Here is a 25315-nt window from a genome sequence, read left to right on the forward strand (position 1 = left end):
CACATTTTATAAACACACCAGCGTTTACACAAAGTCCCGGTTTACATTCTTCCCCAGAGGGATGGAGGGCCCGGGGACGGTGTAGGTCCCAAGCTCACAAAGCCAGTCAAAGTGATGGGCTTGGTTGATGGGTTTGAGGAACTCTGAAGAAGAGGCCTTGATTTGTTTCGTTCAACAGGAGGACATGAGGTCTCTCCCCACCCTTATTTCCTCCTCTCCACGGCAATTGCTGTCTGTTATTCTAATGAGGCTCTTAGAGCGTCACTTGATAGGAGAAGATGATCCCTTATTGATCTCTGACAGGAGATTCAGGATCAGATCTCCTGTGGGCGACGTCTGTTTCACCCCCCCTCCCGCCTTCCTGTCCAGATGCCAGACCTCTTGTGACCTTTCACCTTTGCTCTAGGGGCCCATGAATCACCCTGACACAAACGCACACACACTAATATACATGAGCACACACACACACACACACACACACACACACACACACACACACACACACACACACACACACACACACACACACACACACACACACATGCACACACTCTAAAACCAGCACTTAATTTCTCGCCCGCTCTGTGTCCTGTGTTTTATAGACTCTCTCTCTCTCTCTCTCTCTCTCTCTCTCTCTCTCTCTCTCTCTCTCTCTCTCTCTCTCTCTCTCTCTCTCTCTCTCTCTCTCTCGCTCACTCTCTCTCACACACTCACCACACACACCACACAAACCTCTTTGCTCCCTGGCCCCTGGATGTGTGAGTTAGTGGTAGCATCTGAAAGCTGTCAGAGGGAGAAGGAGAGAGAGACATAGAGAGAGAGCTACTCTGTCGCCCTGAGCTGTCGGACTCCATCTGGCTCTAGATTGTGTGTGTGTGTGCATGCATGCGTGAGTGAGTGTGTGCATGCGTGCGTGTGTTTGTGTCTCTCTCTCTGGTAGTATAGTTGATGTGTGTGTTAGTGTGTTTATGTGTGTGCGTTGTTGTATATCATACACCTTTGAGTATTTGTGTGTGCTAGTAGGCTGCATTTGCATGTGTGTGCATGTGTGTGTGTGGGCTGTTTGTTTATGCATCTTCAAATGTGACCAGGGGGTACTGTGTGGGCGTGTGGGTGTGTGAGTGTGTGAGTTCATGTGTGCAGAGAAAGAGAGCTCTATTTTTAATTGCAGCTGTGGGCCGGGCAGGCCTGCCTACTTTACACAACAATATCCTGTGCTTAAACAGCAGGCTATATCTTTCATTTTATAAAAATGTTCATACGCTCAGGTCGCAACCAAAGAAATGGACATGCAAGAGTTTCTGTATTACACTTTTTATAGAAGTATAGACTATTTATAATAATAGGAATATCAGGTGCACTGATGCTGCTGACAAGAACATAACTGGTACAAGTACATAAACATTGAGTAGGAAGAAACAAATTATTATGTTCAACGTAAAATAAGCTTTACTTGTAGGCTCTAACCCTTCGTTTTACATTTACAGACAAAATAACTATACACAAATCATAAATCGATCAAGGACCCTCATCACGTGACACTTGGCCACTTTATGTGGTCTTAGACGATGACAACCTTTTGGAAGTACTTACTGGCCCCCACACAACACAGGCCGGGCCAGGCCTGTTGCTTAAAAGGGGTGTGTGAGGGGGGATGCAGTTGTTTGTAGCTCAGGTATTAGGTCTCTCCCAGTCTCCCTTTCTTTCTAAACATGCCTGTTATTGCAGAGTTCTTCAAGGAAAGTGGTCAAATCCGGATATCTTTTTAAGTTACTTTATTTGTTAAAGTATTTCGGTATGGTAACTATGGAGCAAAAGGAGGTGGAAGCGTGTTGAACACGTGCTGAGCGTCTCCCAGCTGATCAAAAACATTAACCCTTTGTCTGCTAACAGCTAGAAGATTCTGACGTGTTTGAGCTCACAGCTGACTATTATGGTCAGATCCACGTGGCCTGTGTAAAATGGGCGGAGCCGGTGTGACGTATTACCCTCGGCTTCCTCACTTGTCTGTGGTGCTGCCTTCTGTGGATGGAGCAGCTATTGCAGCCTTCAGTAAGGTCCTGCTCCCCTTGTGGCTATGTATAGTATTTACGGCTTATATGTTTGGTCCTGCTTCCTAGGGGCTATGTGGGGGCAGCTCAGGTTCTTAAAATACGTAACACTGTGAAGATTTAACACAGGTCTCTAAGGTCGCTACGAGCCAGCCTCACAGTAAACAGTTCTCAAAGGACAGAACATCAGGCTTATGTCGATGTACAGTGGAGTCAACAAAAAATAACCAAGTGGGGGGCAGATTTTCTTTCCCAGCATGCCTTGTTCCTCCAAAAGATGCCAACACCGTTCACGCCCACTGGTTCCCAATCGGCTAGCGGCTAGCTACCTCAAACACATCGTTACCCCGCGATGACAGCTACAAGATGGAGGTTTTGCAGGGCGTGGTCGCATGCAGCGTTTGGACCTCATAGTGATTTGGGTAAGTCATGAGACAAGGTTTAATGATGGGGTTTTCCCTTAGTGTTTCACTAGCTACAGGCTACAATTAGCTTATTATAATTATAACTAGAGTTTTCGCTCGTGCCTTGCGCGCGCTCAAACTCTAGTTGTCATCAAACCCATAGCAATAATGTGGAAACCCCAGTCGATAATGTAACAAATTTCTGAGCGCATAATATAATAACATTTTGCCTATAATTTTACAATGCATAACATTTGTTCACCACAAATTACCCTTAAAAGCAGTGAAAACCTTTTTTTCTTTTAACCATTCAGCGAACAAAAGGCAACAGGCTGATAATCATTTCGGATGCCAATCAATGACATGCAGAAGCATCATCAACACGCCCACTGAAGTGGTGTGACTTTCTACTCCTCATTCACATATAAGGTCATTTACATTTCCTTCAGAGAAAATACTACCTCTGGGGTAGTATTATCCAGGAGATTTTCAGGGTACAAATTTCAGGATATCTTGTTCACACAGGTTGTTCACGGCCCATCAGGAGAATATCAGGACTTACACGTGTGTCTTGAAGCAGCTAGTGTGTCAGCATTTGATTACATTATAAATGTAGTCAATTTATGGTAACAGGTGTAATTGTTCAATGGAAAGTGTAGTATACTATGCATGCATATCAATTATTAAATAGCTTTCCCTGTTATTCAGGGCTGAAAAGTGCATTTGTTCTGTGTTATAGGGACACTGTCTCTTTAAGATCACGTGACTTATGTGTTGTGCCGGTCGGTGCGATGTTTGAAAGTAACGGTTTTTATATGACAAAATGAGCGACCCTGGGGCCTGTACCACGAAGCTTGCTTAGAGTGTTAGCGAGGTATGTTGAGCTCAAAGCCTGGGTTAGTTGTACCACGAAAGTCGATCTCTTTTAGCGTCGCTGTATCACCATGGTGACTTATGCTCGCAACCAAACCTGGTCGGGAGCAGTTTTTCGGCTTAGTCTAGCCGGATATCGGCTACTTAAATCGGCGTGCGCAGCTTCCTAGCCCCTCCTCTGACAATGGCGTCACCATTTGTGGGTCTTCCCGTGGACCTCGGCGCAGTTCTCGTACAGGCGTCTCTCCGGAGACAGAGGGTTTTACGGGACAGAACCGATCCCTTGGCATTGTCTGACGATATTCTGATTTCAGACTTTATTGTCATTGTGCAAACAACGAAATTGGGGTTCTTCATGAGAGATACAGATTCTCATCAGAGGGTGTTCGTTATTTGATCGTCCTTTTGGACCTTATGTAGACAATGCTTACTGTTGCGCATTGTGTCTCCGTGACAGAGTGCTAGAGTGGAGCTAGCGCGTCAGTCTTGAATTTCTGCGCGGGGGGTTCGACTCCCAAGTGACGCGAATGTATGTGAAGCTTATGCATACGGAATACTTATTCACTAAAGCTTATGGAATTATATTTTTGTGCTTATTTCGAACTTGAACCCATATTTTCAAGGCCGTGCTGGCACCACATCTATGGGGGTAAAATCCATGATGATAGACCGGCGAATTTGAACCCCGGTCGCTAGCATTTGGGTCTTATACTAATCCACTACGCTACAGCCGCTACCGCTCAGCGGTTGATAACATGCGATACATTTCTTACATAGGGTGTATTTTAAGTGAATTCCCTAAATGATAGAATAAGGCAGGATGGACGTTGCTTATGCATTTTTAAATCATCATCATTCTATTTGGATTAATGGCGAACAATTCTGCATTTGGCATAGTTATTTTATTGACAATATGCAGAATGTTTTCACTTGTATGCATATAGACTGCTTGATCTATCGTAAAGGGGAGAAAAATGACGCAAAAAACGCCCCTTTCAGGTGAACGCGCACTGAACCTAAAGCGGAAAACCTGGTTCAACTAATTGAATCTAAAGTGAGCTTCGTGGTACCATTTAACTCTGATTGCGAGTTGCGGCTCTGTCGAGCCAGGTTTTCCCAAGAAAGCCTGGGTATGTTCAGCGTGGTTTGTTGTATACCAGGCGAGAGTCGCTGCAGTGTGTGCGTGTGTGTTCTTACCTGGGCGCATGTGTCGATGGCGGAGCAGTTATGTTTACAAACATAACGTCTTCCCTGGGCCCCGTTTCCCGAAAGCATCTTTAGCCTAATGCCTCGTGCCCACTACCCCCGTCCGTTGACTGATCCCCATTGACTTTGAATGGGGACGGACGCGCAATGCATTGTGGATCCGTCCGTTCCGTTGGAGCCTTCGGCTTCGTCAAGAAGTTGAAAAATTGTCAACTTTGAACCTGAACCAGCTTCCATTTTACGATTTGGAAAATAAAGATATAAGTCACGAGACTAAGCTTGGCTGAGTCTCATATTTTTCATTTATCCAGGTAGAACACATTGAGAATTAAAAAGTATTTTGTGAGGGGGACCAGCTTTCAGATTCCTGATATGACATGGCCACGCCCTGTGTAGCCTCACTGCCATCCGTGTATTCTAAATTTGATGTTATGTTAATCGATCACGACCTGCAACATCAACTCCTGTTGTCATTGAAACATATCTCCAAAACGTTGATGCATCGACTTGATTGGTCCGAGATTTGCGTTCTCCAAAGGTCAAACGTGTCTGTCATTTTGTGACTGGTGTTCCAGAATCAGATTTTGTTCCAGATTTTGTTCCAGAATCGTGTGTGTGTGTGTGTGTGTGTGTGTGTGTGGTTGTCTGTATGTGGTTGTGTATACAAGGTTGTGTGTGTAAGTGGTTGTGTGTAGTTGTGTGTCAACACCTCAGTCTCCGACCAGCTGTTAGGTTCATCTCTCGATTTATAAATACCAGATACGTAGATAGAGAGAAAGATAGACAGACAGAGCGATAAAGGTAGATAAATGGACGCGCAGACAGACAGACAGACAGACGGACGCATAAAAAGAAAGAAACAAATCCACAGTAGGGTAAGCAAGGAGAGGAGGGTTGTGGCTAAAAGAGAGAGTGTGGGTCCCTGGCTGTGAGAGAGGGGAGGCTCCATGAAGTATTCATGAGCACCGATGTTTATCAAGTCTTGATTAAAGGATCTCTCTATCACTCCCTCAGTGTGATTCATACACTCCCCAGAGTGTATGAAGTACCTCAGCTATATCATTAGCCCAATAGCCTGTAATATATGCTTTACCATTTGGAATATTTATCATTATATATATTTATATTTTTGTCTAGCATATTCGATCTTTCTAGTATATTATGCACTCGTTACCGGCACCAGTGTGGATCTGACAATTGTAGACTTGGTAAAAGTGTCGCTTATCTCTACATCCTCTTTCTATCTCTTGCTTTCTCTCTCTCTCGCTCTAACTCAGTACCTCTCTCATCTTCCAAACCTCGTTTGTGAACTACCCAGAATGCACCAGGAGAACGCAGGACCCTGACTAACAGGGGGCTTTCTAAATTGGAACATCACCCGCGGCGAACAGCAGACCGGCCCTCTGAAATATTTAAAAAGGGTTCTCAGCGCTCTGATTGGTGTTCAGACGTATTCGGGGGTCGTTAAGACTAAGCACAGCACTCTAGAGTTGGTCATAAAACCGCAAGCCCTTATTGGTTACAGTCACTCCATGATTGCACGTTGTTTCATCATCCAACAAATGATGTCGGGACTGGTTTCTTTTTTATCGGAAACTAGGTAAAAAAAAATACAGAGGATGGAAAGATTTCAGTGCGGTCTACGTCTGCTGTTTGGGTCTGAGACCACAGCTGGTACCAAGTTTCTGTTCACGCTTCATATGCTAATTGGTGTGTACACATGTCACTTCTGCGTTCCCAGGGCGGGCGGCCTTCTAATCCTGCACCATGAAGGCTAGTGATGTTGGTACATAAATAAGTATTGGTGTTTGGCGTTCAATATTTGCTGCTTTGTGGTCAAACAGAGATTAGAATATGCTCCCAGGATTTATATTATTGGGAATGGTTGGAGGCTCAACGCTTCAAACGTGCGATTAAGACGTGTTCACAGGTGCATTTCGAAACACAGGGTCTCATTGTCTACCGCTCTGCTCCTCTCCCACTATCTTTATCACACTATCACCACTCTCTCTCTCTCTCTCTCTCTCTCTCTCTCTCTCTCTCTCTCTCTCTCTCTCTCTCTCTCTCTCTCCCTTTATTTCTCTCTCTCTCTCTCTCTCTCTCTCTCTCTCTCTCTCTCTCTCTCTCTCTCTCTCTCTCTTTCTCTCTCTCTCTGCAGTCTCCTCACCCTCTCCCTCTCTCCCAGGGAGAATATGAATGGAATAAATGGATTATGTTTTTAACACCGGACACATGAAGCTCATTGGATCAGGTGTGACCAATAGCGCAGAGCCTCCAGAGGATTCCGGAAGTCGGCGGGAAAGGAAATGGATTCCTCGTGTGGATCATCCTTCTGAACTGACATCTCTCAGATAGCAGTAGCAGTGTGTGAGTGTGTGTGTGTGTGTGTGTGTGTGTGTGTGTGTGTGTGTGTGTGTGTGTGTGTGTGTGTGTGTGTGTGTGTGTGTGTGTGTGTGTGTGTGTGTGTGTGTGTGTGTGTGTGAAACAGCAGCAGTGTACGTCGGGCTACGTGCTGAACTGGGTCGTGTGTAACACGTTGCCATGGCAACTGCTGCGTCGGCCAGGCCCTAGGACCAAGAACTGCTTTGTTTTATTTTTTATTCTTTTTCATCTCTCTCTCTCTCTGTCCCTCCCCCTCCACCCACATACCCTCACACAATCTCTGTCCTCCCAGACTCTCCCTCTCTTTCTCTCTCTCTCTACTGTCCTTTTTTTGTCTTCTTTCTTCCTGTCGCTTCCCTCGCTCGTTTTCCCTCAATCAAATTTCCTTTTGTTATCTCCACCTCCCTCCCTTCTCTCACTCCTCTCTCTCCCTCCCTCCCTTCCTCCTCTCCCTCTCTCCCTCCCTCCTCTCTCTGCCTCCCCCTCCTCACTCCCTCGCTCCCCCCTCCCCATCTCCCCTCCTTCCCTCCCTCCACCTCTCTCCCTCCCCCCTCCCCTCCCTCCCTTCTGTAACTGTAAGGGTTTCAATAAAAGGGCCTTTTTAACCAATCCTAGTTCTCTCTCATTGTCTCTCGCCCACTCATTCCTGTCACAGTGAAGTTTGGTTGTGACAGGGGAGGCGCACGCCAGGGTCTTCACATGCCTGCGTGTGTATGTGTGATGTGTGTGCGTGCATGAGCGTGCTTGTGTGTGTGTGTGTGTGTGTGTGTGTGTGTGTGTGTGTGTGTGTGTGTGTGTGGGTTTAAATCAGTCATAATTCATTACAGGTACAGAATATGAAATCAAAAGCATTAAGGCCTATAACACACTGAGAATTTGGGTGGAAATAACAAGTAAACCACACCTAGAGACGCAGGGTCGCAGGCCCGGAGGTGAGTTACTCAGAGTCACCCCCCTCCCAGGGTAGAACCAACCATCCACCTTGATTGTTGCCTTGATTTATTCAGCCATGGACTCTCTGTGAATGAGCGGCAGCACACAGACGGCACAGGGGATATCTCAGAGACAGAAGAAGAAGGGGAGTCAGGAGGACCGGGAAAGGGGAGCAGTGTGGAGGTGTGAAGGAGGAGATGACATATGGAGGGGGAGAGTTGGGTCAGGAGAGGGATGAGTGGAGACTGAGAGGGAGAGAAAGATATAGCAGTGGAGAGAGGATGTACAGATGATTTCTGTCTCCCTCCTAAGAGACAGATAGAGGCAGATAGCTGGAGAAAGGGAAGAGAGAATAGAGGGAGAGAGAGAGAGAGAGAGAGAGAGAGAGAGAAAGTGTAGACAGAGAGAGAGAGAGTGAGGGTAATAGAGCGAGGTCTATGGGCGGACCAAAGACTGTCACCTAAATCCAGCGCCCTAATGAAATGCCCATTGATTTCCATTAGGGCCGACTTCGGCTCTCTGTCCGGCCGGCTCTGTCTCCCATTAGAAACCTTTTACAGCCCGCAGAGAGATAAACGCTCAGCAGGCATCGCCAGGGGCAGACCCAAGAACAGGGGTCCTTTTTTACAGACCTCACCAGCATGGGGGGGTGGGTGATGGTGGACTGGGTCTCAGAGGGAGGAAATATGTCTTGACCATTTCTGAAGATCTTACACATCTTTGCTTGACGATGTTCAACTGATGTTTGTGGCTATGTTATTGAAATTAATTCATACTGTATTAATTCAGTGTGCCTGTGTGTGTGTATGAGTGTTATAAAAAATAAATAATTTGTTAATCGTTCTTTAGGAGTGAGAGAGGCTCCTCGTTGCCTGATGGCCGTTCCCCATTCCTTTGTTCCCTCATCCCCATCATCCTCACTTCCCAAACGGGATGCTCCAAATCAAAGTGATAGGCACTCTGGGCGGGACTTCTGATAACCCTAACCTACGTCCCTGATAACAATTTCCGTTAATAATTTGACTAATTCTTCATCCAAACTCCCCATTCCTTCTACTTGTCTCTTTTTGTGGTTCTTTCTATCACATGCATGTCCTTCTGGCCCCGGGGACTGTTCACTGTCGCACAACACACACAGAGAGCAAGAGGCTGGATGTTCGGTTGCGGTTGACCGGGCTTACGCTGTCGTTTCACGATCCTCTCAGCCTATTCCATAGTTAACTCGGAATGCTTTGCGCAACACTATTGTGTGTGGGTGTGTGTGTGTGTGTGTGGGGGGGGGTGTTTCTGTGAGTATGTATTATGTAAGGGATAGTGTATAGGACATTCTATACATTATTCCGCTTATTATACGCCAAATCAAAAAAATTACTTCAAACGGTGTGTCTTTTTACAATTACCATTCGTATTGTTGATCAGCAGAGAAATAGTCTGCCAAAGACGCTGACGTCGCTTAGCAACCGAGCATGCTGGGGTTGATAAGTTACCTGACTACTTGCGCTAAAAAATCCAATTTCCTTGACAGCAGTCATTATATGCTTAGCAACGGTGAATTATCAAAAAATAATTCACCACCGGAAGTTGTGCAGGCCCATGCAACTGAACGGAGCGTTCCACAGCATTGAGAAGAGCCGTGTAATAAACACAATTAGCTCAATGCTTCATCTCCTGTCAGAATATAGTGATTGAGGTGGAGACTGGTTGCCTGTCTCCAGAGGTTCTCTCTCCTAAGGACATAAAGAGTAATGACTGCTCTGGCGGCGCACACTAGAGAAATGAACAAATCACAAGCAGGCCAAAGGCATACTAGTCTAACCCTATTGGCCGGAAAAGTAGTCTTTCTTGGATATGTGGACGTTTGTGTCCAGAGTGAATGCTGTTAGTGCGTACATCCCATGCGGTATGATTGATGTGATTGATATGGGCGGCATGTGGCTCAGGAGGTAGTGCGGATTGACTGGTAACCGGCATGTCACTGGTTTGATCCCTGACTCCTCCTAGAGTCATCGAGCAAGGTGTCGCTAACTGAGCAAGGTGCCTCACCCTGACTGTTCCTGAAATGAGTCAAACACCCTGCGTATATGTCATGGAAACAACAAAGTAATGCAAGTAATGCACGTAACGGTTCTTTCATTCCCAGAGTAACTTCCTACTTTCTCTGCGGAGCTATTTTTAACAGACGTTATATAATGCGCAGCTCTAGCGCTCAATATAATGTACCCCCGCCCACCCACCCACCCCCTCCTTCCAACCCTTCCTTTCATCCTCTTGACTTTGGTGGGAGCCACCTGCTTTTAAATACCCAGAATGCACTGCAGCTGTGGGATGAGCAGATTGTATCTTGGTTACCTGCCCTCTGAGTGAAGCTTGGCAAAGACCCTGAGGAAATGGCCTTAAAGTAATGGTTACACTTAGAATTTAGGTTTCAACATAAAGTTGACATTCATTTTCTATTTTTAAGGTCAAAGGTTTGGAAAGTTCAGTTGAAATACAGAAAAAAAAGTTTTGGCTTGTGTTTTAACCTTGCATCAAGAGCGTTCTGAGTACAATCTGTGTCAAAGCCCTCGTTACAAGGCATTAAACCTACGCAAGCCTACTCCTTTTACAAAAGTGTTATGCTATGATATAGTCACATAAATCTCAACGTTATAAATCCATTAGGCAGTTTAATGCCACATCACATTATGTGTGTTTCTCATGCATTTATAGAAGGAGGGAAGAAAGGAAAGTAGGGGGCAGTATGGGGTGGGAGGGAGACGGAGAGGAGGAAGGGGGGAGTGCTTCTTGTCGCCTGGTGTTTTTCATGTAATATTTAAGACTCTCTGGCACTTACACAAAGTAGGCATGTTTCTTACTGAGTGTACTATTAGATAAGATTGGCGTGTATGTTTAGGGGTAATGTGCATGTGTGTGCGCACCCACGCGCGCGTGTGTCTGTGTTTGCATGTCTGTGTGTGCAATACACAGTTCATTTGACAGTAGATGCTATCAAAAAAAGGCCAAATTGTATTTTAGCTCTTAGCGGAATTTGGATTGACTCATCCTTTATGATCAGTGTTTTATTTTGCTTTGATATGTTGAAAAGATATGTTTAATATAAGCAAATGGGAGAAAAAAAATCTCTCTCTCTCTCTAAATCAATTTAACTACATCACTTCATCAATCTTTAATACACACCACTAATGGCGTTTGAGTACTAAACATCTCTCTGACGCCCCCTGTAGGATGCTTCGAGTGCTGCATCAAGTGTCTAGGCGGCGTGCCCTACGCCTCGCTGGTGGCCACCATCTTGTGCTTCTCCGGCGTGGCGCTGTTCTGCGGCTGCGGTCACGTGGCTCTGACGGGCACCCTGACCATGTTGGAGAACCACTTCTCCAAGAAAACCACGGACCACGCCACCCTGGCCCTGGTGTAAGTTCACAACCACCGTCACAAGCTTCAGGCGGGAAGCCGAGTTGCGTTATTAATCATTCACACTCAAGATGGCCGTGTGTGAATGATCGATGTCACGAAATTATTCATGTCACGAAACCTGAGGATTCCTTTGATTTTTATAACCTGTTTTGTAATTGGTTAGCAAGGCAATAGTTTTATCATATTTTCTACCTGTTAGTTGTGATGTAATTGTGTAGAAGAAATATTGTCTGGTAATTTAGACTTATTTTCAGTCTACAGGGAGGGGTTTATTGCTGCCATTTTACAGCAGCATAGAGCAATCTCATTGTTTTTTAAAGGTTGGGTATGGAATTCTCTTTTTTGGCCATTTTTGCAAAATTACTGGAAATCCTTATTATAACCCACTTACAGACACTGAGTTAGAAGTACTGACGTGAAAATTAAACAAGTCAATCATCTGTGGAACGGGCAGGGCTCGAAAAACTCCAGCCAATGATTTCCAAAACCACCGAGTGGCATTGGACAGTAAGTACGTCAATCAAACGGTCGTACTGCACTCCCCCTCCCCCGCTCCCCGCGCGTGACCCCTTCGTGCACGTACTCAAAGCTCGTGACCAAGAGCAAGCTTCTGTCTGTTGTTATCCTGCGGTAGCTACTGGAGCTAGCTAACTAGCTAATCCACCTTTGGACCTAGCACTAGAAGACAACCCTAAACTCCAACCTAGCTAGGCCTGGCTCGCTCTCGCACATCTGTGTTCGAGCTTGTGCATGATTGCTCGTCCCTGTACTTGGAATGGGTGGAGCCAGAGTCAGCGTTGAAGGAGAGGGGGTAGGACCAGAGCTATAGAGAGAGATAGTTGCGACACGCTATGATCTCGCCGACAGGGTGGTCACGTGGTAGTCACGTGGTTCATGTAAGCCTCAATAGTTCCAAACACGCCGCGCAGTCAATGTTATTCTATGGGACGACAGCAGAGATTTCAATATTGAATGGTAAATATGAATGAAAAAAACACATACAAGTATTTGTCTGACTGTTATGGCATTTTTGCATATTTGTTAATGTCAGTTTTACATTTAGAGTGGTAGGGGGACAACTGAAAGCTATCTATAAGTATTACTTAGATACGTTTTTAAGTTTGAGGGAAAGCTTCACGTTCGTGTTAGCATACTGGCTTAACCTTAACTTTTACCCTACATCTGTGTAGACCCTTTTACTGTTTGTACACAATGATGACGTAGAACGCATGCGCGCGCATCCCGGCAACAGAAGCATGGCAGAGATCAACAGCTTGTCAAGCTATGCGAGGGAATTATCAACACAAGATCGCGAATTTGACCTCAACAAGTTGACTTTGACAAATGGTGTCCGACTTCCAGATCCGTGTACTATTAATGAGTGGGTTGAAGACGTCAGCAAGTGGCCGAATATACAGTGGCAAGATATATATACGTATTTAATAGAGAAACCGAGCGTGTACACCAGAGAGAAATTACGAGCCTATAAGTCACTGGATGCTTATGAATACGTTGTCTGTGGTCATGTACAGAACGTCAAATACCATGACATAGACTCTGAGTTTTGTGTGGTGAAATCAGAAATCCTCCCTAGTCAAAGACAAGGACACAAGACAACGATGTATGAGGCTTGGGTTTGATCAACCAACGAGAAAACTACGTCCTCACAGCGAATTGCACCTGTATGGCGGGGTAAGTTGCCTATTATTTGGTTTTGTGGGCTTGTAGCTTACATAGTTCAGAGCTCTATGATATACATAGTTGTTATGCAAAGATGAATTATGCTTCTGTGTTACTGTCCTTTCAGGTTTAACTTAGGCTATTACTCTGCTTTATTACTATTCTTTTCCATAATGCATAACATTATGGAGCAGACAGTATGTTTATTATGTTTTTGTGAAATTTCAGACTTGGGTCATGCTGCAGCCATGCAGCTGCAATACTGTTCAAAGTTGAGCTCTATGTTAGGATGGGAAGGACAGAGAAAGCAGCGGTTACTTCTGGAGTGTGCATGTGGAAAGCTAACAGCAGGAAAGAAGTCAGACCAGCTCCATTGAGGGAAATCAGCTTCCATAAACCAAAGAGGCTAAGCAGGCAGCTTCCAGCAGCTTCAACATCTGCTAGGAAGAGTAGTATCACACCCAGAGGCATGTAATAGTTGACAGAGCCTAGATAAGTTTCATTTTGCCATAGTGCATTTTATAAATTCAGAGGATTTCTTCTCAGTGTTTTGACACCATAATCTAGCCAGAGAAAGGTGTTACTTATGCATAGATGAAAAGGCCTACAGACAGTTTGAATAATGTCAGTATAATTTCTTATGTTAGTTTTAATCTGTGCATTTGTCTTCAGATTACTGATTCTAGAAATCTGATTGTTTGTTATCTATTGTACACCCGTTTAAGAATAATTCAGTCAGTATTCTTAAAATGAATTTAAGTGAACATTATGCAGCACAATAATCGTGTATTTTTGTTGCTCTATTATCAGTGTTGACAGATGATGACATCCGGGAACTGCAGGTTGTGGATCCAGGTGTTGCAGTGCTGACAAGCCTGGAAAATAGTGACACAGACACTGCATCATCTGACCCTGATTCAGAGGAGCTTCCAGACTTACCTGAGCCCTTGACTGCTTTATTTGATGCAACACTTAGGGAACTCTCACCACAGGAAATACAGGTGAAATGTCAGGATACATTTCACAGACTAAAAACGACACTACAACCTCATCAATGTGAGAAATTGGAATTTGTGACTCGGCAACAGTCAATGTCAAAGGAGTGGAACACCTATAGGGCTGGTCGGATCACAAGTACCAAATTTCACCATGCGACCACAACTGACAAGATCAGCATGACATACCTAACTGATATAATGCAGTACAACAAAACACAGTTAAATGTCCCATCTGTGCTCTGGGGTCAAAACATGGAGGAAACGGCAAGACAAGCCTACACTGCATTTATGTCCCAAAGCCATCCAGATTTCACCATAAGCTCATGTGGCTTAGTGGTGCAACCTTCTGAGCCACACCTTGGATCATCACCAGATGGGATAGCAAGATGTACCTGCTGTGGCAAAGGGGTGGTAGAGATAAAGTGTCCCTACAAATACCGTGATAGCCTTCAAGGATGTACAGAAGACAAGCAGTTTTGTCTGGACAAGTCATTCTTACTGAAACAGTCACACACATACTACTATCAAATTCAACTTCACATGTTTGTGTGTGGTGTTAGCTACTGTGACTTTGTGTTGTGGACGAAGGAGAAGTTCATTGTGCAACGTATTCTAAGAAATTAAGATTTTCTGCAGGAGGCGTTGCTAAAAGCACATGACTTCTTTATCTCAAGTGTGTTGCCTGAACTACTGACAAGACGACATGACCCTGTCTTGGTGACACAGAGAGCCTGCGAATACTGTAAAAAGCCAGATTTTGGAAAAATGATCATCTGTGTCAAATGCACCAACCACATACACTACAGTTGTGCACAAATAAAAAGGAAGTCAGCAAAATGGTTATGTAGGAAATGTCGTTGAGGCTTGAATGCCTTCATTTAGGACTGAATTATTATTTAATGTTTGATTGTAATATATTGTACATACTCCTACTTTCCATGTCAATGTTTAATCGCACTTTAATGGCACCTATGTTGTTTGTATACTATGTTAATATCATTACAAATAAGTGATGCTGCACACTGAATTAAGAGATAATCTGGGGGGGAAAGGACCATTAGACACACCAGCAGCAGACAATGTTGGGAGGTTTATTATAATTCATTATGTTTTAAGTACAGTAAATACATGTTACAAATAAATCACTTTAACTCCTACATGGTTATGTGCAACTCATTTCGGAACAACACTCTTACAGAGGTTTGTGAGGGCACCACATACAGTCACAACATCATCCAGTAAATCAACCTGCGACACTGGAATAACTGTTTGCAGAATCTTAAAGTTTTTCCACCGACCAATAACTCGTTCCACATGGATCCTCACACGCGAGAAAGTTGTCTGGATGTGTCCACTTCCTGTGCAGAAAGCTGCTTTTTTCCCTTTGTGAAATGAGGGATACGAAGGGTTGCACCATAAGCTGCAAGCTCGTCTCTGATGAGAAATCCTCTGTCTGCTAAAACCTCATCTCTAGGCTCCAAAAGTTTGAAGAATCCTGACTCTTTAGTGATCTGCTTGTCTGAAACCCGTCCACCCCACCCAGGAGACAGAAATGAAATTGCACCAGCTGGACTGATGCCAATCAAATATTTAATGGTGTTGTTGTGTTTATAATTTCACCATGCCTGGGCCCTGGAAGTCAGATTACTGGGTCTAGCTATGAACATTTCTGTGCAATCTATTATGCACCTGCATCTTTTAAAGTTGCGCTTGAATATTTTTGGCATATTTTTCAGCACTGCCTCCTTACTTGGCCATTTAATGAGTGGCTTGAGGACCACGGCCATAACAGGGACCCAGCTCCGCAAAATATTTGATATGGTGGTTTTTGATACCTTAAATCTATATGCCAAGTCAGTATTAGATAGGCCCAACCTTAATTTCATCAATATAACCAAAAGGTGGTCCTCAACTGTACGTTTTTTGCAAATTATTTCTACGCTGCCTGTTATTTTTGTAAGCAGCCACTCAAACATCACAGAGGTCAGTGCTGTGAGAAAAGTCAATTGTACATTGTTGCACTTAACAGTGGTGTAGGAAAATGTAGATTTTTGCAGCTCCTCTTTCAGCTTTACATTTTCAGCTCGTAGTGTGTCCAAATCCTGTCGCAGGTTGACATAGTCCTCCTGAAGTTGACTGTGTCTCAGGTTCAGATCATCATACTCTCTCCTTGGAACTGGGATATCCTCTTCAGCTTAAATATAGAAAAAAAAATATTAGCATGTGCTGCAACCAGGGGCCAGTGTACACATACATATGCAATTGGAGCAATGTGCCCACACACACACACACACACACACACACACACACACACACACACACACACACACACACACACACACACACACACACACACACACACACACACACACACACAGTTCATTCCAAAACCACTTCAAGGTCTGGAAAACTGTTCTAATGTAATCATTTCTCCTGGAAATACATGACGGTGGGAACCCTGACAATCAGTTAATTGTAAGATTAAATATATTCATACCAGAACAATGATCCATGCTGCATCCTTGTTCTGGAGTTTCAGATGGAACAGGATGATTTGCTGCAGTTTTGGGTCTGTTAGGTCCCCTCTCCTCCTTTTCCTATGGTACCTACAGTATAACAATTATAGTTAGACTGATCCATATCTCCAAACAGCAGCTGTATGCACCAAAGCTTATGCAAGAGGAAAATAAACTAAAAAACTACTAAGAGGAGGGCAACTCAAATCGTACCTGTCCATCTTTGCATCGGGGTTCTGGCTTTGTTTTGTGTACACAAACACAGAAGGCACAAAATCGGGGCTTGCCAACAGTCACGCCCCTGGCGTGACTCTCACGCTTTCACCATCAATCTCACGCTGTCACGCACACGCAAGAAATGTCACGCCAAAATTAAAAATCCTCCCGTTCATTTTCTGCGGGAGCAGACTAACAGCTGTATCATCTGCCTACCTACAACGTGATCACGGCAGTATTCTCTGATCGTTGATTCGCTGAAAACCACGCACATGATACTAGGTTGCGTTTGAAAAGGTCAGAGAGAGTTCAGAGCCGGAGTCGGAGCCCACTGATGCGCGTTGGGGGATGGGTCGGTCGCGACCGATTCGTTCACAACGAATGAATCCCGAACGTGAACGACAAGAACTTGTTCCCCAAAACAAGAAGAACTGGTTCTTTGATTCTTTTTTTTTTAACATAAAACAAAAATATGGTTACGTAAATAAAATATACAAACAAACAGAGCTTCGTCTCCCCGCCACCTTATATCGATTGAGTCTACAACGTTCTCAAAGATTCAGCCAATGAGAGGTAGCAATGGTGTTGCCATGGCACCTGGGTAAACAAATGACAAGGTGGTACCGTCGAATTTGCGCGCTTTCTCTGTCTGACGTATCTTGGGTCATACCATTCGACGTGGGGCCACTAATATATCCCCCTACATTTCCGAAAATAGACTTGACCTCCATCTGTTGATTGGATAAACGCATTTCCCAATCCCATGAGCCTTTTCTCCATTCTACGTCAATTCAAGAACAAACAAAGAAATTAAACTGCAGTTCGTATTTTTTATTTATGACCATGAAAGTTCTGTAATGCCTGAATTATGAAGAATTAAATGTAAAGTCAAATAAAAATTATAAAAATAAAACCATGAATGACATATAGAGAGTAAGCAAGTGGTATAAATATTGGTGGGACGTTTGCTTATACAAAATAGTGTATCTTGTCGATTTTCACAGGGGGTAGAGCCAAGCCCAGGGTATATCTTGGAATACTTGAGAATCGGGGGAGTGGCACTTTTAAATTCCCCAAATGATTCAAGGTGGCCCAGATTGTACATTTTGAAAAAGCGTTTCCATTCTTTAACTTTTTTTCATAGATGAGGCTTTATACTAAACGAGGACTATTTTGTATAAAACATTTTTTTAGGGTTAAGGGTCGTCCAAAAAATTTGCCGCTCACACTAATATTTTAGAGTCTCACTCCAGCCAAAGTCCCAAAGTTGGCAACCCTGGGCTACTAGAGTCCAATGACGCCTCACCTGCAAATAAAACACCTTTTAATCTAGTTTCAAAACTTTATTTACACTAGTAGGGCATTGTAGTTTCCCTCACTTACAATGACCACGAGTTTACATGCAAACAGCAAATCTAACGCTAGCTTATCAAACTTTAGCTGCATTTGATTATTATTCTACATTGTAAATACAATCACTAATGTAAACCAAGCTTTTCTGTAAAATCAAAGTGTAGATAGACAACCTTACCTGATATAAAGTGTGCGCTACAGACCCGAGCATTTTTGATTATGTCCTCATTCCAGTCAACACGTTTAATCGCCTGCAGCCACAGACGCCGCCGGTTGCTCTTAAATGGATGTGATCCTGTCGGAATCCTATAAAACTTTAGTCCGCCGGTGGAATATCGATTCTGACAACCATATACGCAACAACCAGACATTTTGATACTGGAAACTGTTTTTTTATCCACTTTTAAACTCTTGGTAGCCAGTTGCTACCTCGTGTGTGAGTCAGAATGACCGGGAAACAACACCACTTCTGTTGCCGGGGTGCGCACGCAACTATTTGATGACATTGGCTGTAAAAGGGTCTATTGAAATCAAAGTATTCAAGAAGTTTTACCATGATCATTTTAAGATATGAGCCACACAAAGTATCAAATATATTGAAGAATGACAACTCATTACGCTCTGATGAATGAAATAGCATTTTTTTTTATTAAACAATTAGTGTGACACGAACAATTGAGTGCGATTGTGTGAACAGATTCAACAACGGACACAGCAGGGAACACTATATACTTAGGGCAAACCATTAACATATAACGTTGCAAATATACTATACTTTATGCCAATACAATACTTATAATAGCCCTGAGCAAATTCAAAATTGGTTTAGATCAATGGTCATACCATGGTTGGCTGTGCAGCGTTTGGATGCTCAAATCGGTCCGAGAAGGGTTACCACATGTATGGCTTCCCCAAGGACCAAGAGCGCAGGAAGAAATGGATGGCAATGGTCAGCCATCAAAACTTAAAAGTGACAGGGGTCAGCAACAGTCAAAAACTATGTAATGTAAGAAATGTACACAACACTTGATAGCATTTCAAAGGGCATAATAATTCTAAGTGTAGAGAATTATGACTTTTCAATGATATTTGAAGTGCAATGGAAACTGATCTTACAAGCCTACAGGTACACTTTGAACTAATTCACTGCCACAAAAAGAGAAGGGATGTTGAAGCCGAGGCCCGATGCAGTACCAACAGTTTTCATTCATCGCCCTAAGCCGAAGAGGAGGAAACCCCCTTCTGTGAGGGTGCCTCCAGAACCAAGTGCAACGGACTAGGGATGGGCATTTGAAGAAATTTCCTTGATCGAGCATCGCTAGAGTTATCGATCAATTATTGATTAATCATTAACTTTTTTCTAGGCTATATTGAAATTCCCGTTGGTAGAAAATGCAGCATGTTTTTATCAATTCAATCTTTATTCCAACAATAATGTATGGGCCAACATTAATACAATACAGTTAACTTGAAGACCTACAACTGTTTAACAGTTTTAAAATAATAAATACAGGCATTATAGGTTATAGGCCTATGCGGCGCTCGTAAAGTCCGAACAATGCGCCTACAGGCGCTCTTAAAGGTTTGGAAACGATTCAACAAGACTAAATCTGTAGCCTATTCCAATTACAATAAGTAGCCAACTTATCGGACAACAATAATCAAACAAAGGCAGTAGGCTAAAAGTGGGCATTAAACGGTATAACTGTTTTGAAAAAACGGGTTAAAAAAGGCCGACATATAATGCCTATAGGCTGCAGCCGGCGTGCGGAAAAGGCTCGCAACAAAAAGATGAGCCACCCATTTACAAACAATTGCATGAACTAGTCTATCTAAAAGCAATACCTTATTGAACATATATAAGGCTGAACTTGTTGCTAAAATATCACAGTTTTGGCAAAATGTAACGACTCCAAGAGGCACCAAGCCGAAAGAAAAGCGGAGCGAGAGACAACACATTAAGAAAAAAAAGAGCGACTCACATACGGTGGTGACTGTCCCTACTGTCCATAGCATAACTCCAGCCTACATATTTTTGTTTAGGAATATAAGCATGTTAACATGCTCGCGGGTCAGACGCGAACGCAGCCTTGTAACTGTCAGTCCAGCAGCAGAAAACACCCGCTCTGACGGGACCGAAGTTGCGGGGATGCAGAGGTATTGTCGCGCTAACTTTGACAGGAACCTTCTTCCATTCACTTTCCACCAGTCGGCAGGGTGGTATTTCTCCCACATAGTGATATTCTATTAAATGCTTCAAGACTCACAGTATGCAACACAACGTCCTTTTGATCGATAACAATTTAAATTGATCGACGCATTTCTTAACGATCGATTATCGAGCATCGATTAATTATGCCCATCCCTACAACGGACCACACATATTTCACCAAATTAAACTTCGGTATGATCCATGCAGCTAACAATATTCCCCATTTCATGTAATTCAAGGATAGACTACACTCCTAATGAGATTGCATAATTCATATTTGTACATTCAGTTTAAGAAACAACCAGAGGTTAGGGATTCTCTGAGGATTTGCACACAATGTGGATAATCGACACATTTCTACCCAATTCCATTTATGCATTTTATTGGTTTCTGATTGTGGCAGATGATTTAATTCACATTACAGAAATGTTTCGCTTTAATTAATTTTCTTACATTGGAGATGACAGTAGTTGCAAATGCAAAGGCAAAATACATATAACAGCAACATTACCTTGTAATTATTACAGAGATTGAAGGAGAAATTGAGGTGGATTTCAAGAGCGATGAAAAGGACATGACAGGAGACAGCGAGAGCAATCAAGTGGGCAACTTTGCCAGGGGCAGGTGATTCAGGGGCAGGTGATCCAGGGGAAGGTGATCCAGGGGCAGCTGCTCCAGGGACCAGACTGCCAGGGACTGATGGGGCGACTATGGAGGACCTAATAAGGCAACTAGAAAAGGAAAAATTAATGAGAAGGAGAGCAGAGAGGGCTCTTGTAAAACAAAAAAGAATAAATTTGGCACCAAGAAAGAGAAACAATTCAGTCAACAAGAAGTTAAAACGAAAAAGCCATACAGGTTAAATTCACCGCCCATCATAATCAGCATTGTTGAAGCGGCGGCATCTGTAGGGCTTAATGTGCTGAACATCACCCTTTCCAGGATATAATTAAACAAACACTGTTATTTCTACTAGCTATCGCATCATAAAACCCGTCCTTAAATCAACCTAAATGATCATAGTAATCCAACATAAATAACTAACTAAATAAAAGTTAGATTCACTACTGAACTTCGTAATTGTTGGTGTAGATACCTTCACATGGCGAAGTCGAGCTCACAAACTAGCAGGCAATCGATCGTCTACCAAGACAAATATATATATAATTACGCCGTGCATATTCAAATAAATATCAGAATATGCATCATAAAAGGACCTCTAATACAATAGACAGTTGACAATTCAAAAGAGGTAGCTATTTAATGAATTTACCCCTGGAGATACCTTCACAGATGGCGATGTTGAGCTAACAAACTAGCAGGCAAACGGTCGTCTACCAAGATAAAAATACATATAATTACGCTGTGCATTTACAAATAAATATCAGTATATGCATCATAAAGGGCCTCTGATACAATATAGACAGTTGACAATTTGAAAGAGGTAGCTATTTCATCAATTTACCTCAGAAGTTACTCGACGGCCAGCAATGGAAATGAATGATCTCCTACGCCGTAAAATGGTTGTTTGGAACTATTCGAGGCTCCATACCCCGGAGGTAGGCGCTACAACGGAGTCCAATGGAAGTGTCGCCACTCTGTTATATCTACCACTCTGGGTAGGACCATTCGAGTTGTGTATTTTCAAAATCTGCTGGCGTTTTCGCAAATCCCATACCCAACCTTTAAGAAAGCCGTTTTGGAGGGAGTAGAGAAAGGGATGTGTGACAAACTGACGAGTGTTTATTTAATTATTTAGATTCCAAATCTTACCTTTTAGGGTGTGTAAATGATTTATTTTGCCTGACGCAAATCAGTTAATTCAACAGATATGGGCGGAAAATCTGACAAAACCTTAGCTAATAGAAATTTGCTTCAGGTTTACACAACAGCTTGTACGCCAAAATGACTTCACTTGTGATTAAAAGAAGCATCTTCATGTTTTTGTACGTGTTGCCATGTTTCCCAGGATCCAGATCTTTCAGTACATCATCTATGGGATCGCCTCATTCTTCTTTGTGTACGCCATCGTGCTGCTGGCTGAGGGCTTCTACACCACCAGCGCCATCAAGAAGGAGTTGCAGAGCGACTTCAAGACCACTGCCTGCGGACGCTGCATCACCGCCTTTGTAAGAACATACCGCAAACACACATACAAACACATACTCACAAGCACTCACAAACAGAAACTCACAAACACTCACGAAGCACTCACAAACACTTGCAAACACAAACACAAACTCACAAATACTCACAAACACTCACAAACACAAACTCAGAAACATTTACTAACACACGCAAACACTCACACAAATACAAACTCACTAACACTTGCAGACACTCGCAAACACCCACAAATGCAATGCAAACACTCGCAAACATGCGTCTCAAAAATTCAGAGTTTGTCTTCACTGATTAACTAACTGTATGTGCAATCATTATGAGGAAAGGGTTAACACACAAACTGTGTGCCAGTCAATGGCGAGCACCAATGTGAACCAAACAAATCCTCCTAACCTTGTTTCAAACAAGCCTTTCATTGAAATATAAATGAGAGGAATGAGCCATACGTGTACAATTGCAAGGCTACCAATGCAAGCCTACACAACACACACACACACACACACACACACACACACACACATAGACACACTCACGTGCATGCACACTCACGTGCACGCGCTTAACCCACATAAGCCCTCAGGGACGTTCTGGCACAGTTTCCCATGTGAGCACGATTACACTAATTGCTTCAGATGTCCATTTATGTTTCTGTGCGCCTGGGTGTGTGTGCACGCCTGTGTGTGTTTGTATGTGTACTGCAGGCCTAAAAGGTACTTTAAAGGGAATATCAACCTTATTGTGGAAATTCTTTGGGATTTGGAGGATGGAAAGATTCCCAATTTGCTGTTCAGGCATGGTCGTGGATTTAATTTATAATCCTAATTTGTTAATATCTCTGCCCCCTCTGTTCTGCTGATCTTTCCTGTCCTCTTAATCATCCTCTTGCCAATATTTTTTCTTTTGTTAAAGGCACCCAGTGCAACTTTATGTAAACATTCAATGAAAAATAAACATTCAATTTCTAGTCTTTTTTACACGTAGTAAGTTTCAATAACTCCATACCATTACATATCGACATTCAAGGAGCAAAGATGAGACGTCGTTGTGTGGTGAGAACTGATAGAAAATCGTAAACAACAACAATCGCCGGTGGGGAGAAGCAATTTTTCCATTGACTGGAAGCCTGCTTTATTTATTGTAGGTTACAAAAAATAAAGAAAATGGCGGCATTGTTGTTGTTATCGATTTTGTATCAGTTCTCACCACAAAACCGACGTCTCATCTTTGCTGCTTAAATGTCGGTATGTAATGGTATGGAGTTATTGAAACTTACTACGTGTAAAAAAGACTAGAAATTGAATGTTTATTTTTAAGCCTCGAAAGTTGCACTGGGTGCCTTTAAGTATCTCTGCCACCATTCATATTGTCAACACCTTGCCCTAACCCCACTGTCTAGTGACATATTGATAATGTTATTACAAATCAAGAACATGCTGTAAAACGTTGTTACATTGCTTATCACACAGTACTAATTGCTTTATCACACTGGAACAGGTGTTATACAGTGTAACCGCTTTTTGTGAACTTTTTAACAAGTTCTGTTATTCGGTATGACTTTACCTTAGTGTTTATTTTGGTTTTTATTGTATCCTGTGTTTTCCACTGCTGCTGGGCTGTTCTAACAAAGGGATTTCCCCTCCGGGGATTAATAAAGTTGTTGCCTATCTATCAAATAATGTTGACATAATGATTCCTCCCCTCCCCCAGTTCATGTTCCTGACCTATATCCTGGCGCTGATCTTCCTCGCCATCTTTGGCTTCACGGCGATCCCCGTCTTCCTCTTTTTCAACATGTGGACCACCTGCTCCGCCATGAAGTCCCCCCTGGCCAACATCACCGCCCCCGACTCCATCTGCATGGATGTCCGGCAGTATGGTCAGTAGAGGGCCAACTCACATGAATTTAGGTCTGTTTTATGCTAGCTAATGTTTAGCTTTATGTCTGCAATACCCAAACACCCCCACTCTAATGCCCGACGCAAACACCCCCTTTCTCATGGCTTACGATAGCACATCATCCTAATGTCCCAATGCTTTTACCCCCATTTGTAAGCTCCTATGCTAGTACATGATGCTAACACAATATGCTAACACACAAATTCTGATGACCTATGATAGCGCATTTTCCAACCGGTTCAGCTATGCTAGTAAATGATGCTAATGCTCTATGCTAACGCACCATTAAATTTACCTTTTCTAACACCTGGACAAACAACATGCTAAGAAAATATGCTATTCTTAAAAATATTTACCTTTGTTCTTCTCTTTTGCCCTTTGCTAATGCATCATGCTAATAACCTTTACTTAAAATGTTATAACCTTAGTAAATAAATAGAATGGGCTTACAAAATGAACAGGTATCTTTCATTTCAATGTAGTTAGTGTACAGTTGTTGTTTCGTGTGCTAATTTAAATTAACCTCCTCCTTGTTTATTACACACCAGCCTGTAGTTTAACCTTTCACCTTAGGCCAATCGTGAGCTCTAAAATACAATTATAAAATTCCTGTTGCTTTCGACCATCTGATTGTATTTCATTCATATAGCCTGGGTTTCAAATAGCCTGGGCGTCAAATCTCACATAGATTAGGCGTTTTAATTCTCCAATGGATTAGAATGGAACAGATTATGTATTTCCTGGTTGCACATCATGGAGTAGAATCCTTTGGCTGTGTACGGTAAGAATTAGGTTTTGTTTAGTTTTACACTCGGGTTGGATTATATACGTCAATATCGGTCTGATGAACATGTATGTGACCCACATTAGTAACCAGCTGGCGATATTTCAGTGATTATCACATACATTTCACCCTGATGCCGTCTGTTAGCCATCATTGACCTCGATATCCCACCACAACTAAATAAGATTATCCCTCACTTTGTCGTTTTCCCATAAAATGTGTATGTTATACTATATTATATATTTTTATCATATAAAAAACACTAAATTCATG

General features: G+C 42.9%; 1 protein-coding gene across 1 annotated transcript in view; it reads left to right on the top strand.

The window, feature by feature from the left end:
• Positions 1–25315, top strand: part of LOC115541985 (neuronal membrane glycoprotein M6-b) — a 44854-nt gene that overhangs the window by 7660 nt on the left and 11879 nt on the right. The window contains exons 2-4 of the mRNA XM_030353985.1: positions 11074–11260; positions 22208–22367; positions 24070–24238. Coding sequence (XP_030209845.1) covers positions 11074–11260; positions 22208–22367; positions 24070–24238 — 516 coding nt within the window. The remainder of the gene's footprint in view (positions 1–11073; positions 11261–22207; positions 22368–24069; positions 24239–25315) is intronic.

The sequence above is a fragment of the Gadus morhua genome, chromosome 4 (assembly GCF_902167405.1).
Source record: "Gadus morhua chromosome 4, gadMor3.0, whole genome shotgun sequence".
NCBI lineage: Eukaryota > Metazoa > Chordata > Actinopteri > Gadiformes > Gadidae > Gadus > Gadus morhua.